We start from the raw sequence: 16,747 nt of genomic DNA on the forward strand, positions 1-16,747 counted from the left end.
GGTTTTGATCAGTCTTGGCTTCTGTGTTAAGGTAAAATGCCCTCCATCAGCAAGGCTGGATGGAGCTGCAGTGTTGGGGCACATCTTGTGACTTTCTGTTCATTGCCCAATGTCACACAAAGTAAACAGAGAGGGTTACAGTGACCTCTGTTGTTCCTGTTTCTTCCTCACCTGGGTAATAGGTGTTTTAATTATTCACAGCCAATTCAACCAAATGTATCTCACTGTTGGAAAAAGGTACTTGTTCTTGTTAATTTTTTATTTGATTTTGGATTTGAATTTATATTTTTATTTTTTAAAGCACCACTTCTTTCAAAGTAATTCTAATTTTTCTGAAAAGTTAGCTGGACTAAGTTTGAATCACATAAAGAATGTTGAATTCTTTTATCTCTTATGAACTGCCTCTTCAGTGTATTCCTCATTTTCCTTTGTCTTGAAAGTACTAGAATTCAGTGTGTAGTGGTATTAAAAATTTCAAACCTTGAAGACTTACTGTGCCAAATTCAAAAATAATGTAATTTTTTCCCTGAACTTTTGTGGTCTGGGATTCCATAAAATACAATTTTTTGTCTGCCAGAGAAAAGTGTAGTTTGTGTCATGTCAGTGGGACTCAATAATAAGGTGAGTAAAGATGAATTGGCTCCTGCCAAGATGTGCAATTAAATGTCATGATTTTTTTTCTGTATAGAGAAGAAAATTATTTTCTGTAATTTAAAGGCAACTTTTTGTCTGACTGTTAATATTTGATTTATTCTTGACTGACATCATCATGATCCTAATTTAATATCTGAAAATTAATTCTATGCCACTGTAAGACAGAACTTTTCTACATCTGAAAACAGGTAATCCTGTATTCATGGTCAGTTGTCTTCAGAGCCACCCATAGAGCCATCCATCATAGATACCATTGTGACAAAAGCTAAGCATCTTCCTTTGGCAATAGGTGAAGATAAGAGGAAGTGTAAATGGTGGCATAAATCATGACAATACACACCAGAAGAAGCTGCTGGGCGTAGCACAGCCATGGGGATGATCAGGCAGAGCTGGCAGCCAGGCTGTGCCTGAGAGCCCAGCAGTGAAAGCAGAAATCCAGGAAGCAGGGCCCTGAGCTAGGGAAATCTGAACATCCTGTCTGGGTTTTCTAGGCAGTCCCACACATGCAGGAATGTAGGATATGCTCAACAAAACTACAGCTCATTTGCTATCTCATTAAAATAGGGAAAATGCAGTTTCAATTGCCATGAGAGGTACAGCAAGAACAATAGATGATTGCTGTAGAGAACCCAGCTGGGAAGGGAGAGATTTCTTGTTCCTGAGGCAGTTTTCTATTAGTCCATGATTTTCTAATCTAAAGTACAGAAATAGATCTGTAATACCTGACAGAGGCCTAAGTTTCAAATATAAAATCTGGATTTTTGCCTTAGGTGCCTACATGAGCTAAATGTTTTTGATAGAGAGGAGCTCTTTAGTCAAGCAGATAAAAACATGAAAAGTGGCAAGGCTAAGAAAGTGAAGGTAATTCAGAGTGGGCTGGGAGCATGAAGAGAGTACTGGATTCTTTGCTTTTAAGTCCAAAGGCTTTCAAGAGCAGTGTTATGTAGGAAATCAGATTAGGAGAGGGATGATGAGAAAGCCTTCACTGTCTCTAAAGTAGCCTAGCCTTAAAGCAAGTTTGTAAGTCAGCTGAATTTAGTGGAGTTATTACAGCTGTAAATGTATCTACTCTTTAGGACTGACTTCCCAGTAATATACAGAAAATATTTTAGTAGAATCTTGTAACAAGAAAGACATTTCTTCTTTGAAAGTTACCTTTTCCTCACACTCTTTTGCTTTCTTTCCCCCTGAGAAATAAGGCATCCTATTGCAGCAAGCAGTGCTTGTATTTCCCATGGGTCCTTTGCCTACCCAGCTCTGCGTTAAGTAATTGCAAGTTGTTGTCAGGATGACAGAAATAGCCTGCATCTGGTTAACTCAGAAATGAGTCACTGAATTGTAAGGAAAAGAGGAGCAAAATGCTGTGGCTGGGGAGAATATCCCACTGTGCCTGTGTGGGTCTGTGTGTGGGTTTTTTTCCCAGGTAAAGAATTAGAGTAGTGCTATTCCCAAGGGAAGTCTCTGACTCACCTCTATTCCATGACTGAGAAGGAGCTATAGGAGAAGCTGACAGTTAAATGGGGAAAATGGATTACAGCTATGGATTCCCCTGAAGAACACCTTTACTTTTAACCCATTTGCTGGGAGTTGGTACCACTCAAAAGCGGAGAATTTCAGAATGCTATGTATCTCAGTGCTACTGTGTAGTTGGCTGTTGCTAATAGCAAAGATTAAGAAAAAACTCATGGAACGAGCTGGATTAACATTGATCTATTCAGGTTTTTCTTATTACAGGAGCAAAAGGAAGGGGACTGAAAAGCATTGGTAAATCTGGTTTTAAAGCTCTTCAAACAAGTTCCTTCTGTCATAAATCCTGGAAGTGGTATCCAGCGTTGTGTCACCAAGAATTTCAAGGAAGCTAAAAGGAGAACAAAGCCATAGGATATAACAAAACCCTCTCCATTGCATTGTGACTAAGAACCTAATATGAAAAACCATACAGTTTTGAAGAGGGGTTTGGGTCCAAAAACTTGAAAAAGACAATGGAAATATCCTATGACCCAAATTTTAAAGCCTTCCTCTGCAAGATATAATGGGTTTATGACTCATAGGTATATGACCTAGGGCTTAATATTAACCAAAATAATTTTTAAACCTGATTGTGTAATATACATGTAAATAAAGTTGTAACTTACAGTTGTAACTTACCATATCCCAGTCATGATGTGATTGTATGCTTTTTCTGTATATGAGTGGTCAGAACTGAAGGTTCATCTAACTGATGGGGAGAGCAAAAGAAGCAAAAGCTTCTTTCACTTTGGGCCTCCCAGTCTTAAATATGTGGCACTTTTTTTGCTTTTTTTTTGCCTATAAAAGTCCATACACTATTTAAAAATGGTCATGGATTTTAAAAATTGAATAGTTCTTATCAAGGGTATCCTTCACCATTTTATTAGCTCAGATAGAAAATTAATTTCCCCTGAGTAATACTAAAACAAATAAAGCTGAAAACCTGACTAGAAGATTAATATCTGTCAAGTATAAAAATCTTCCAATGTAAGATAAACCTGAGTTAAACAAAATTTGACAAGATGGACAGAGCAACCAGGAGCAGTGAGGATTAACACATAGGGAATAATGGAAATAGTTATCACTGTTACTTCAAATATATAATAACCAAAAAATCATCTGCCTACTTGGGATTTGGAATGGATAGATGCAAAATAATGGAAGTAAGCATTTATATTGCTTGGTTCATTGCAGGCGTTGTGTCCCTGATCTCTCTGGCTGTGCTGTCCTACGAGCGCTACAACACTCTCACCCTGTGCCACAAGCGCAGCGATGATTTCTGCAAGGCTCTGCTGGCAGTTGCTGGTTCTTGGATTTATTCCTTGGTCTGGACCGTGCCACCTCTGCTTGGTTGGAGCAGTTATGGGGTAGAAGGCGCAGGCACAAGCTGTTCAGTACGCTGGTCCTCTGAGTCAGCTGAGTCCACGTCCTACATCATCTGTCTCTTCGTCTTCTGCTTGGTTGTCCCTGTGATGGTCATGATGTACTGCTATGGGCGCCTCCTGTACACTGTCAAACAGGTAAGCAGCTGCCTGCTCGCATAGTGCAGACTGCTCTCAGGCATGTTCTACATTTCTATTTTATTAAATTTGGAAGTTTCAATGGTAGAGAGAAAATCAGCAGGCCAAAATGAACTTGGAAAGACTGCATAAATCCTCAAGGAAGGAGCATGAGGTTTTCAACAATCTTAATTCTCCTGAAGCTCCCAGTCAAAGCAGAGATAATATCATACAGATATGGATTTTGTGGTTGGTAATACTGTGGAAAACAGTATATGGGAAGACCAGCATATCAGAGTGAAGTTTGCATTTGTAATGAAGTAAAAATACATGTTTACCTGTTTATGAATTAGACATCCATGCAAATACTGCTTCCTGGTTTTGGAGTATAACATTTAATAATTTCTGCTCTTTAATCTCAGGAATCTTAACTCTACAGTAATGTAATTCAACTGTGATTTTTTTGAATTATCCCAAGGATCAACTTCTCCTTGTAATTCTAGGTCATATTTAAATTTTCCTTCTAACTACAGCCACCATTACCACTACTACTATTACTACTGCTACTCCTCCTACTACAATGATATTTCTCTCAGTGGTTTAAGGTGCACTGCAGATATTCCAAAATAAAATAAAAGACCCTGAAAAGGGTGTGGTATTGTGAAGTTTGAATACTCTTGGGACAGTAATGAAATGGTTTAATGATGAATGATAGAGAGGAATTAATGTATAGGTGTTTTCTATAAAGCACTTCTCTAAAATGTTCAGATGAATTAACTAAGGGTGTTAAAAGGAAAAAAAAAAAAAAAAGCAGAAAATCCCTGAATTGAGGCTCTCCTACAGAATTAAAAGTGAATATAGTTTGCTTTGATTAGTCATAAGGAATTAAGTTTGATTGTTTTACACAATTTGTCAAAGCTTTGAGAAGAGTTAAAGCCCAAATGGGAAATCTTTCCCTCTTTGAGTACTGAGTGGGCCAGTAAAATCCCTTTTATGAATCACACATTAGTACTCGTCTTAAAAATTGTGAAATATTAATATGGAAAAAAAATCCTGTGATTGTAAACCAATCAAGTGAAGTATCAGTCCATATCTGACCTCTGGAGAGCAGTTTCTTTTCCCATCACCTCAAAGTAAGAAGCAAGTTCTTGGAATATGTGGTAGTAAAAATTTGCAGAAGATACATGTTTCTTAAAATATTGGCTTCGCTTTCCTTCAGCCCTCACTGCCCTTGCTGACAACAGTCTTCATCCACAATATACAGATACTTGTATGGATGAAGCTTCTGTAGCACAGACTTTAGCCTCTAGAGTTAAATGTAGACTTGTGTTTTTCTATTCACTTTTTTTTTTAATAAATTCAGTTATATCAAAGGCATTCATAATTTCACTGATCTGCCTGATTATTCTCAACCAATTGTGACAAACATACTGAGAGAACAAAGTATTACAGAAATTATATGTGCACTTTATAGCCATTTTGTATTTGGTCATGAAGACTGGGTATACTGGGTGGAAGATTAGGTTGATTGATGAACCAACTGTTCAGAGGGAAAGAGGGAAGGAAGAGCATTTTCCACAATTCTCTTTCCACCATTCTTCTCATGCCTTCCAGAGTGATCTGCAAGCCTGTGGGGTGCTGAGGTAAGAGAATTCTGAGAAATTCTGTAAATGGAGGAAGTGAAAGAAAATTGAACCTGATCTTGCATAACCTGTTGGAGGGCCAGGCCTTAGGGAAGTAATACTTGTTAAATGTAAAGGCAATTCAGTGAGGATTAGATCATATCGCTATGACTAGGGCTCCTAAGAGCTTCCTGAGTATTTGTGAAGTCTTGAATAGCTAAACCCTAAACTTTTACACAAAATATCTAATGCTTTCCTGGTGCTTATAGAAGATTTTCTTGATAAATTCTATTCACCAAAGAAAATCGCAATCAGAAAACTTTCCAGTCCTTATCTTTCTGTGGTGTACCAGGAGCTATTTTTACCACCATAATCCTAAAACCTTGCATTTCATATTTTTTTTGTGACATATATAAAAATTTCTAATGAATATACTATGACACAGTCACTGAAGCACAGGCTTCTTTCCTTTTGGTCTGAAGTTCTTTAACTGTTCTGTAACAAATGGGATAGTTCATGAAATGCTAAAGTATGTAGTTTCAAACTAGAGGAAGAGATGAGCAATATGCAAACGAGCGTCTAATAGTCCTTATATAAAAGTACAAAGAGTAGGTAGGATAATTTTAAAAAGGTTGAGAGAGTTCATTGTAATTCTGTAACTTTCTGGTGTGGATAAAAAAAAAAAAAATATCTTGCCATTTTCTGGCCTTGTAAATCAAAGTCCTTCTGTTAACACCACAGAGGACTGTGGTATGTATTTGAAGATATATGGGAGCATGGCAAACATAGTAAGTGCATTATCCTAAATTCAGCTTCTTGCTACATTTTCTGACTGCATTTCATAATTTTGCCACCTCTATAGATATTTTCTATGTTAGAGAATTGAAGCAATAATGGTATTGTACCCAGAAATCAAGAATGCAGGAGTTATGCCATTATTAATAGTACACTGCAAATTTATTGAGGTGGAAGAGTATCTTAAGATATTTGGGTAGCTAATGCAAGAATTGGCATGGTGCCTTCATTTTTTCTTTGTGTGGACAATGATTATAGGTCTGCCTTTCTATTTTTCTTCCTAAATTTAGTCAGATGGTGTAGCATTTTGTCACTTGAAGCATTAATAGATCCCATGAAGTCAGCTGTAAGCTGTGTAATGGCATAAAGGATTTCATTAATACAGGTTTTATGAAAGATCATATTTTCAAGGAATTGGAATTCAGTAACATCCTTGTATAAATTATGTTAATAACAAATGCCATTAAACAGCATTAAAACACAACTCTACCACTATCTCAGAGCTCTTGCCATTTATCAAACTTGAAGATCCTTAGGAATTACATTTTTCTTTAACTTATGGTTTTTTTTTTCCAGACTGGCTTTATCTAGATGGTTGAATCTGATCACAGGGGTGAAGTTTTCTCCCTCACAAAATTTATTCACATGTATTTTATTCATGCACATTCTACAGCACAAGGGAAGGAGATTGAGGATGGTTTATTTTTCCTTGTACAATCATGGGAATTTTTTTTCAGTTTTTGGCTTATGATGCTTGTCTGTGACTCTACTCTTTCATTCCCTCTGGAAAAATGTTCTTTCTGAAGTCAGTGTCAGTTGTTTACACTTTGAAAAGTGGGCTCCCAACTGTGGAATTACAGAGATTAGCATTGTGATCACTGTAGCACAAAAGACACAAAATGATTAAAATCCTCCACTGAGGGGCCCAGAGAACTCAAGTGAACCAGCCTAGTGAAAATTAGGAAAACTTTAAAAAGAGATCTCTTCAGCCCGCATTATCTCCTACTTACATGCAAAAATCCTGCCCAAGGGCAAGAAGAGTCCCAGAAGGATGTTTCAAGAAAAGTTTTCATTTTGGTTTTAGAAAAGACTCTCATCTCATTGTCAATTTTCTTTCATTGAAAGCCATGCCTGAACAAAGCTTAGCAACTTTTCATGAAAAGTAGCTAGGACATAACAATAAAAAGGACTGTAAGCAGAGCACAAAGACTTAAACATGCAATTGTTACTCTGCAAGAGACTGTGTGTTGAAGTGGGCAAAGGGCCAATGTTTTATGGGGTTCTGGAGTAGATGGACTTGCAAGGTGACCTGATAGTCCTATAGTGTGAAGGTTTTTGTTTTGTTTATTTTTCCTGTCATTATTCCAGTTCTACTTTGTCTTTGAAAAACAAAAAAGAAAGGAAACAGAAAAAATATTTAGGGAAAATTTAAAAACTTTATGAGGCAGAAGATGGCCCTACCAGTATGTCTGGTCCTCCATCATGTGATGCACCTGCTCTTGCTTAATTCCTCAAAAAATTCTATTTTTAACTAGTGATCAAAATGCGAGTCCAGGTAGTGGAATTACCCAACTACTTCCCTTTACAGCAATTTTTTTGCTTCTTTTGAAAGGTGCCACATGATTTCTGACTTCCAGATATCATAGGAGACCCAGATAACCTTTTATTGTCCATTCCCTGACAATTATGAGTCTTGTCATCTTGTTGGGGAACTGGGAAAGTCACAGTTACACAGTAGAAAGCTGTCTGTTCCTCTTTCTTACTCCTCTTCCATATTTCAAATTACCAAATTTAGTGGAGGAAAAGTGCTTCCGTCTCTTATGTAAGAAGTAATGCCCCAGAGTGAAATTATCACTTGGTTATAAACACAAGGAAACTAATTTTTGAATATGTATGGTGAGATTTTTGACTCCAGGTTATTTTTTAAATATTTGGATATAAACAACAGTGGTGGTTTTGAAATCTCCTGTGCCAAAGGAAGTCTAAGAGAAAAAGGAATGAAGAGAGAGAAATTTTTATAATTTCTGATTCCTTAATCTTATTTTATATCTGTACTATTTGGAACAGTTGAACAATATCTGTAAAAGCATTTATTATATCATTATTCATTAAAGGGGTCAGGAAAGGACAAAAAAGTGGAAGGACCATGCCTGTGAATGTTTCCAGTTTTCCATCTCTTTTGGAAGTGATAATTTGGAGGAAGAGAGCACATTAGGGAGTAATGCTTAGTGATTTAACCTGAAAAAAAATTTGCATAATACAAAGAATAGGATTGGAATTTAATTATTGTTCCATCATTCCTTCATGTGTTTCATATGCCTTTTTATAGAGAAACTTGATTTTCTGAAAGTTCATTATTTGATGGCGCTGAAGGTATGATTTATGTTGAGAAAACTGATAAAGCAATTAGGCACATTTAAATCTTAACCCCTTTGAACCCTAAATAAAACCAGGTTTGTAGTCATAGAAGCAAAATTCAAAATTTTTCTAGTTGCTTAATTAAAAAAATAAAAGGCCTAAGAAAAGTAATTCAGGTGAAGATGATGTAGACCTGGTTGTATGGTTCCTGTAGATCGTCCCTTTCAAATGTGATAAGTACATTCGGGATTTTACTTAATTTCAAGTATGTTTGACCCTTGCTGCATCTAAGCCTAAACAGACAGCTAAACTCATTAGACAGCCATATCTTGTTATTTTTTACCATATATTCATACATTTTTTTTCTTTCCTTTGGATCTTCATGTACCCTTTCCGTCCTAGCTTCTGGTGGCATAGAAGAAAAAATGATAAATAGTTTTGCCTTTAGTTTTTAAACCTTGCCATAAATATAATTACATCCCATTCAAATAAAAAAGAGATTATTTTGCAAATGAATTAATTGGTGTTTTCTCTCACATCATCATGAAGAAAAGGGAACTTATTAAAAAAGAAGTCTCAGTTTGTGAGAATTGTAATAAACTTACAAAATGTAATGGAAGGCTTTGGCTGGACTATCAACTGCTGTAATATAGTCCATCATAAAAAAATAATAAAAATAAATATTTCCAAATTTCTTGTACAGCATTCAGCAAGCACCTAGCCATAAATTTTCGACATCTGATTACCAGGCAGTTGTTTGACTTTTGCCAAATGTGCACGCCACTTCACAGCCAGAACTCTAAGTTGGCAACAGACCATATTTTGGATTCTGTGATAACAGGAATATTTTGTGATAACAGATGCTGTTTTTTTATTGTTTGATTCTATGGTATTTGCCCTAAGAATAGGCTTTAAGAGAACAATTTACATTCCTGTGTAACACTGTATTGTTTTCAAAATTTCTAGATCATATCTCCCGTAGAAAAGATGATTGCTTTTTGTTATTTCAAAGTAGACGAGTACTGAAAGACATTAGACTGCATATAGTATGTATCTGTGATCAGTGATCAGTTCTTTGAAGTTCTGATTATTTTTAAGACTTCTTGTCTCCTAAACATGATAAAAATTATTAGAATTCTGTAGGCGAGCTGATATCTGAATAAAAAAGTCATGGAATACTTGGAAAAAAAAAGCTGTATCTCGCTATTTCTTAGTAAGTTATTAAATGCTGTTGAATATGTAATTTATTAGACTCAGACTGGAATCTGTAGCTGGTATTACATACATAAGAAATCCTTGCATATAAACTCTTTCTGTTTGAAATTTTTTAGTAATTTCTGTAAGCACTCTCATCTTTACTACCCACAAGTCGCATTGCTTCTTTTCTCCTTTACCCTCACACCATTCTTTACATAGAATGATCTCCTCCTTCCTTCCTTCCTTCCTTCCTTTAGTAATTTCCATACATTTTTTCCTTTGATGGTTTGAAGATGCTGTGAATATACACTGATTTTCCAAGGCTTTACAAAGCTGTTACTACTATTCCTATTGTACTGAGAAGAAATTTTGAGAAATTACCTGTGAGAATTCAAGGCATTTTAAGATTCTGTCTAGCCTATTTTTTTACTCTGTGTTCTTTCTGTACTCAGTAGAGAAAGAAAATCATGTCAAGGAGATTATTCTTGAAACCAGCGACTTTTTTTTCGGCTGCTGGTACATAAGATGAGTAGCACTGAAAGAAGAAAATTATAACAAAACAAGGAATAGTTTTACCTTGAAAAGAGGATATGGCATATCAATAATTATTATTTCTTTAATGATACCTGTTTTCAATTATTTTCAAAAAAATGCTGTAATAGTTCAATTATTATGCCATTATATCATTTTTATTTAATGCCAGGTCATAACATAAAGTACAAACATAGCATAACTTTTCAAGAAAAATCTGTAGCATTCTTATACTAACTTCTGACATTCATACTTTTATAAACAGCAATTTTCAGATGTCCGTATTTCATGTTTCAGACAGTTATATCCTTACATTTTTGCTGAAGAATATTTCAGTGAAGCAAGTGCCAATTATTCCTGTTAGCTGATTTTTTTTTTTTTTATTTCATTTTGACAGGAAACCTGTTTGAATAAAGTGTTGCTTTCATTAGCTAGGAAGAAGATTTACTAGCATGCTTAATTTTTAAAGTGGTTACTTAGTCTTGTACTCTTTCATAACTATTAGGGTTTCTCAGGAGTTGAAGTGATTATTAGGTACCTATCATGAAAACACTGTAAATACAGTATTGATTTTTGGTGTTTTCTGCTTTCAACTGCAAATAATATTTCAGTTTTGTGCACTACATTTATACCAGTTTATGTTAAAGGATTCTGTCTCAAGGAAGTAAAGTTCAGTGTTTTCTGTAAGAGCGGAGAAAAATGTCAAATCCTGAAAAATAAAGGAGAAATCTCGCATTTTATTTTCTTCATGTATAGCTGCAAGACTTTTAAGTCCACCATCTCAGCTTTTAGGGGAGTTAAGATACAGTGAATCAATCCTACATAAAATGCCTTTCAAAGTCTTTAAGGACATCAAGAGTTGTGCTTGCACAGACACCTCTAGCTCATGAGTGACAGGTATACTCACTGAGTGTTGTTCTCAGTATTTCTGATTAAAAAGTGTTGACCAAATGTTATAGCATGTCATCAGATTCATCTTTGCGGTCTGATCATGCTGGAAGGGAAACAGACATGAGAAAAGATTATGATCTTCTTTCCCCTGTGCTTGCAGAAGTATAAATCATTAGTTGATTGTCTGTGTTTTGCAGAGAAGCAGTAGATAAAACTTTAGTGTAAATCAGGCACTGTAAAAATTCATTGTAAATCAAATTAATGGCTGGTCAGAAAATAGGAATTCATTATGTTTGCCACTTTTCATACTTTAGATAAACCAGGGCGAAAATAAGTCTGCCATAATCTTTAATAACAAGCTAATAGAAATTTAAGACCTGATCCATTAATCTCTGGATTTATTATGTCCACAAAAATAGCCTTTGGTTTAATGAGTCTCTCAGTTTACAGTAAATTATGTATATCAATACCAGGCACTCATAACAACTCAGTTCAGGGTATGATATAGTAAAGCTTTTTCCTGATAAGAAAAAGCATGAGTTTTTTTGATGGGTGGGTGTTTTTTGCTGTTTTTTTTTTTTTTCTTTTTTGCTCACCACTCATAAAACTGGAAAGGTTAAATGTACAGAAGGGTGTTTTGCACTGTAAAACATGCAGAGTTTCATACTCACATTTCAGCATGCAAGAATTTAGCTACACTTACTTACTCTTCTGTAGTTTAGCTCCACTTCAGAGACTAATTTGTGGCCTCAGGCAAACTCCCTGACTGAAGACTTGGAGGAAAATTAATTGTCTGACATGTAGCAGCAATGTCCCCCAGAGAAACACTTCTGAAGGTGTGTCTGCAGACCAAGGCCTCTGCCTTGGCCACAGCAGAGAATTGGTGCGGTTTGTGGGGGCCAGGTGGCTGCTCCTGGGCAGCTCTGGGAAAATGCACTGTACCCTGATGGAGAGCAGCTTCCAGCAGAGTGAAACCCACCTTTGTGAACTATGTAGAGTAGAGGCTTCTGAAGCTTTTTAAAATTAAATACTAACATATAGCTTTTCAAAACATCTGCTCCTGCTGGAAGAAAAGAGGTACTGTTCAGGCACTTTCCAGTTTGCCCCTGACACTTGCTTTATGGGGAGCTTCCTTTACTGAAGGAACATTTGTCCAAACCTTCCCAGGAGAAATGATACCTATCTATAACATCATGAAGACAGTTTTACATTTCTCTTTATTAGGTAGATGTTTCATTTGAATTTTATTTATTGGTAATGCAGTTGTTAGATGAACTCTTCAGCTGCTTAATTATAAAGATCTTCATATTAAAAAGCTCAGGAATCCTTATGCAGTGAATCAATATCCCTGTGCACAGGTAAAGGATAGGAAAGGTCTTAATTAGCCAATGTTTCCTTCAGAGAAATATGCATAAGGTGCATATTTCTACTTCTCAAACTATTTTTGATCTCTTGGCTTTCCAACTTTTCTATTTCATACAGTTTTCATTGTAAGTTAACCACTGTCCCCTTTATGGTCCTTATTCATTCTTCCCTTGTTATTTCAAGGTATAAAACTAAGGAGAGTGAACATTCACTCTTAATTTTTAATGTTTAGGGTCCTGAGACTTCACTTCCCTGTTAATTAAGCATCCTTTTTCTCCCAGTGGTTCTTCTTTTGAAATGACGACACCATATGCATCTTAAAACAACAAATAATTGTCTCTGGTTTGAGGTGGAATCACCTGGGTTTACAATGAATGGGTGATTAATTGACTTTTAGTAGTACAGCTGACATCTGCTAAGCAGCTAAATTAATCACAGATGAGTAGGTGCTAGGGCTGCCTTAGGGTATATTCCAGATCTTCTCCTGTACTTGGGAGTGGTAACCTGAATTTAAATAGGAGACCTGTCAACTAAAAAGTTTCCAAGGTAATAAAAAGCATGTAAGGTATTTTCTAAGGGAAATCTCAGTAATATTTGTTTTGTTTCTGGTCACTTACATGGCAGAAGAAGCACAACATTGCAGTTTCAGAAGGCTGTAATATTAATTTTATCTAGTAGTATAACACTACACTTGAAACTGCCCCAAACATGGCAAGATAGATTTCCATTTACCTGAAATCTTGCTACTTATATCTGTCCTATTAAAGATTAAATATAAACAAAGTTTGAATAAAACTGACCTGCACTGAAATTAAAAAGGAAGAAATTAATAAATATTCGGAGACTAAATTAAAAATAACAATACAAACAAAAATTGAGCAGACACTTCCATACAGAATGGAACTTTCTGTACCTGGAGCACACTGAAATATACACATTTTTTTATTCCCTTCAAACATACTTAAAAATTTGGTTATTTACGTTGTTGAGGCAGGACGATACGAAAGAACTCCAATTCAGAAGGCTTGAGAGTAGAACTCTGACTTATTTCAAATACATTGCTCTTTTCTAGAGAGCTTCATCCAGACCAATTCCACTGGTCCCAGAGTAAAAACATCTGACACCATTGGTGTGCAGTGAATGACGCTCAGTGGCAGAATTTATCTATAAACAATGTGAACAAGAGAGATAAAGAATTATTTACATTCTTTCCCAACTGTTTCTCAGGCTCCTGCCTGGTTAGAAACTTTCCGTTTTCTCTCTGACTGAACTGAGAATATCCACAGGTTATATGTCTGTAAAACATTGCATACAAGCTATTGCCTTGCACAGAAAATAGAATGAATATTGCCACTAGTTCCTGGCTGCATCTATCCCTGGTTAAATATCAGTAGTACTCTGCTCTGATGCCCTCAACATGGAGCTGGGCATTTAAAAACACCTATCTCTGGGAAAGTCAATTTAACAAATTCAAGTTGAATATTTTTTTCTACTTTCTCTATTGTTATGGCTTGCAAGAGCTTGAAGGCCTTACCTGATACTTTTCTCTCTCTCACTTCCTGAGCAACCTCAGGATATTAGTTTAGTTAAAACATCAAGTTGAAAGAATTGGCTTTGTCATTGCTCTAACCTGGCCTTTCTTCATCAATCTTTAATCTTTCTGAAGAAAATTTGTAACTGTGGTTGGTAGTCTGGCTTTGGCCTTTTGTTAATTGCATGCTACTGCTGGGAGAATTTTCTTTTTATATGTTTCTTTCACTATTCAGCAGCGTAAATGCTCTTCTGCCCTGTTTATGCTTCTGTGCTCCAGGATGGTCAAGGCTCAGTAGGTGCTTAGTCATGTCAGCCGGGAACATTTTGGATTTTCTCAATATATCATTAAATAGATTTGCTTTGGTCTCCATTGCTTGCCGAGTAAGTTCAGGATGTTAATTCAGTCTAAATGTCAAGTTAAAAGTAACACCATTCCAGCCTGCTGAATCATCTTGTTAACTCATTCATCTTTTTACTTTGACCTTTCCTTAGGGAGGTACAGGTATTGCTCGATTAGTTTCAGCCTTTCCAGAAGAGTGGTGGAATTTTATATGACTACACAATCTCTGAAGTCATTAAATTCACACTGGACAGGTTTTATACTGGCTCTAACTATATCTATCCCTACTTACTCATTGCACCATGAAGAATTCTTCTGTCCCAAAAGTCAGAAATGAAAGTGTTGCTCACAAGTGAGCTGAACTTGTATTTAGTAAATACTGACTTGAGAGGGTTGGACTTGTTAGTGAACCATTGCTAGAATAGTATATATATATCTGGGTGCTAATTGTCCCAGATGTATTGACCCTATTGAAATAAGAATTAGAAGGAATCCTGGAGAATTATTAAAAATATCTGTGTAGATTTTTCCTGGCTGTAGTTGTAAAAAAAAAAAAAAAAAAAAAAAAAAAAAAAAAAAAGCATTAAAAATTGTTCTAGTGCCAATCTCTTCCTTGCAAAATAAAGGATATATTATACAATTGGAAGTAATGTTAGTTTGCAGATTGAGAGAAACACAGATCTGACTGCTTGCCAGGCGCAGAATGTCCATCCTTAGTGTATGACATCCTCAGTAGTTACTGAGCAGACTTTAGTTACTTTAGCAGATTTATAGTTGATACCCATGGAGATCATAAACTGCGAAGTGAGTGAAGTTGATTAGGAAAACAAGGGACAATGGCCAACAACAATTGCTTGAAGCAGGGAAGCTGAGAACAAGACATATGAGTAGCTTTGTCAGCAATGTCACAGATCAAGGCTGAGATGGGCAATACCAGGTGATAACAGCACCTGAGGTACAGTTATTTCTGCAAAGTAATTCTATCATACATCATATATATACATAGACATATGATAAAAGGCTCTGGGTTAACACCCTTCAAAGACATGGCAGAGTTCCTTTATTTAGGAAAATCAAAATAAATGTTAGAAATTGCTAGGAAAGGCATTGAAAGAAATATCCCCAATGTTGTTATACCATTTGTATAAACTTGAATATTGCAAGGAGTACAGGTCATTCATTTGAAAAGAATAGAAGAAAACCAGAAAAGGTACAAAAAGTGTAACAAGTGCTGTCAGAGTGACAGAAGTAGTGTTCAAGGAGAGATTAAAAGTGAGAGACATATCTTCAGAAACAAACATTCAAATATTACCGTCTTTCAAGTAGGATACTACATTTCATACACTCAAGGTGAAATCCCAGATTCCAAGATTAGTATAATATGATTAATATAATATGATCCAAGCTGGAAAGCATCCTGGCCCATATAGAGTACCGCTGAGAACTCTGTGTATATAGGTAGTGTTTAAGAAGCAGAACATGAGCTCTGAATTTCCGAGTACAACTCCATAATCAAGAAAGAGCTGACCATATCGCACCAATTCCTTCCCCTTCCCTTACCATTTTCCTTTCCTTTGCTCCTCCTTTCCCTCCCCTCTCCACCATTTTTCTCTCCTCTCCCACCCTCTCCTGTCCTTTTCTCTCCTTGTCATTCCTGTTAGTCTCAGCAAGAAGCTTGCTGATAATAATAGTTCTCATCTAAATTAAAGCACACATTAAGGTATAGCTATCTGATCATGTTTGCTGACTGAACCATTCCAATGGAACCCCTATATTAGATTACTCTTAGACTGCACCTGAAAAAAAACTGCAGCTGTATAAACTGATGCCTTATTGGATACTGTCAGTGGTCTCACTGGCAGAAGACCACTTTGCCTTTTGTTCAACCGCAACTTTACTCTTCCAGGATTCTAATCACCACCAAAAAAAAGAAATTCAAAGCATACTAAAGAATAACCACCATAATTCATAATTCATAACATTCTTCTGCTATACTTTTGTCTGTCTCCTTGGAGTATGTGAGAATACAGGGCAAGTAGCTCAAATTAACCATTACAGAGTTATAGTGATTATTCTACTAGGATACAAAATTTGGAATCAATTTGCTATTGATTGTTTTCAGTTGTCATCTGTACTGTGTTATTCAATGTGTTCCTCTATAACCCAGAAATCTGCGCTACCTGAAGAAATAATGTATAAAAATGTACCTTTTGTACAGCAGCAGACTAACAACAATATATTTGTGTTTGCTATAGTGCTCCCCTTCAACAGATGAGAAACAAATTTCAGGGAAAAACAATATTATTTAGATGTAAAGTTCCAATCCCAAGGTATCTTGTATACCAGCCATCTTCTAAGAGGTTATTTTGGTTTTTTTTCTTACTGAAATAATTTATTTGCTAGAATAATACTCTTTTACAGGCTCAGACCTGTCAGGATTCAAAAGAATTTGT

General features: G+C 35.9%; 1 protein-coding gene across 1 annotated transcript in view; it reads left to right on the forward strand.

Annotated features, from left to right (window-relative positions):
- The window catches only part of LOC140684671 (pinopsin-like), an 82,873-nt gene that overhangs the window by 28,415 nt on the left and 37,711 nt on the right, over positions 1 to 16,747 (forward strand). Inside the window, exon 3 of the mRNA XM_072933096.1 lies at positions 3,358 to 3,683. Within this exon, the coding sequence (XP_072789197.1) occupies positions 3,358 to 3,683 (326 nt within the window). The remainder of the gene's footprint in view (positions 1 to 3,357; positions 3,684 to 16,747) is intronic.

This window comes from Taeniopygia guttata, chromosome 1 (assembly GCF_048771995.1).
Source record: "Taeniopygia guttata chromosome 1, bTaeGut7.mat, whole genome shotgun sequence".
NCBI lineage: Eukaryota > Metazoa > Chordata > Aves > Passeriformes > Estrildidae > Taeniopygia > Taeniopygia guttata.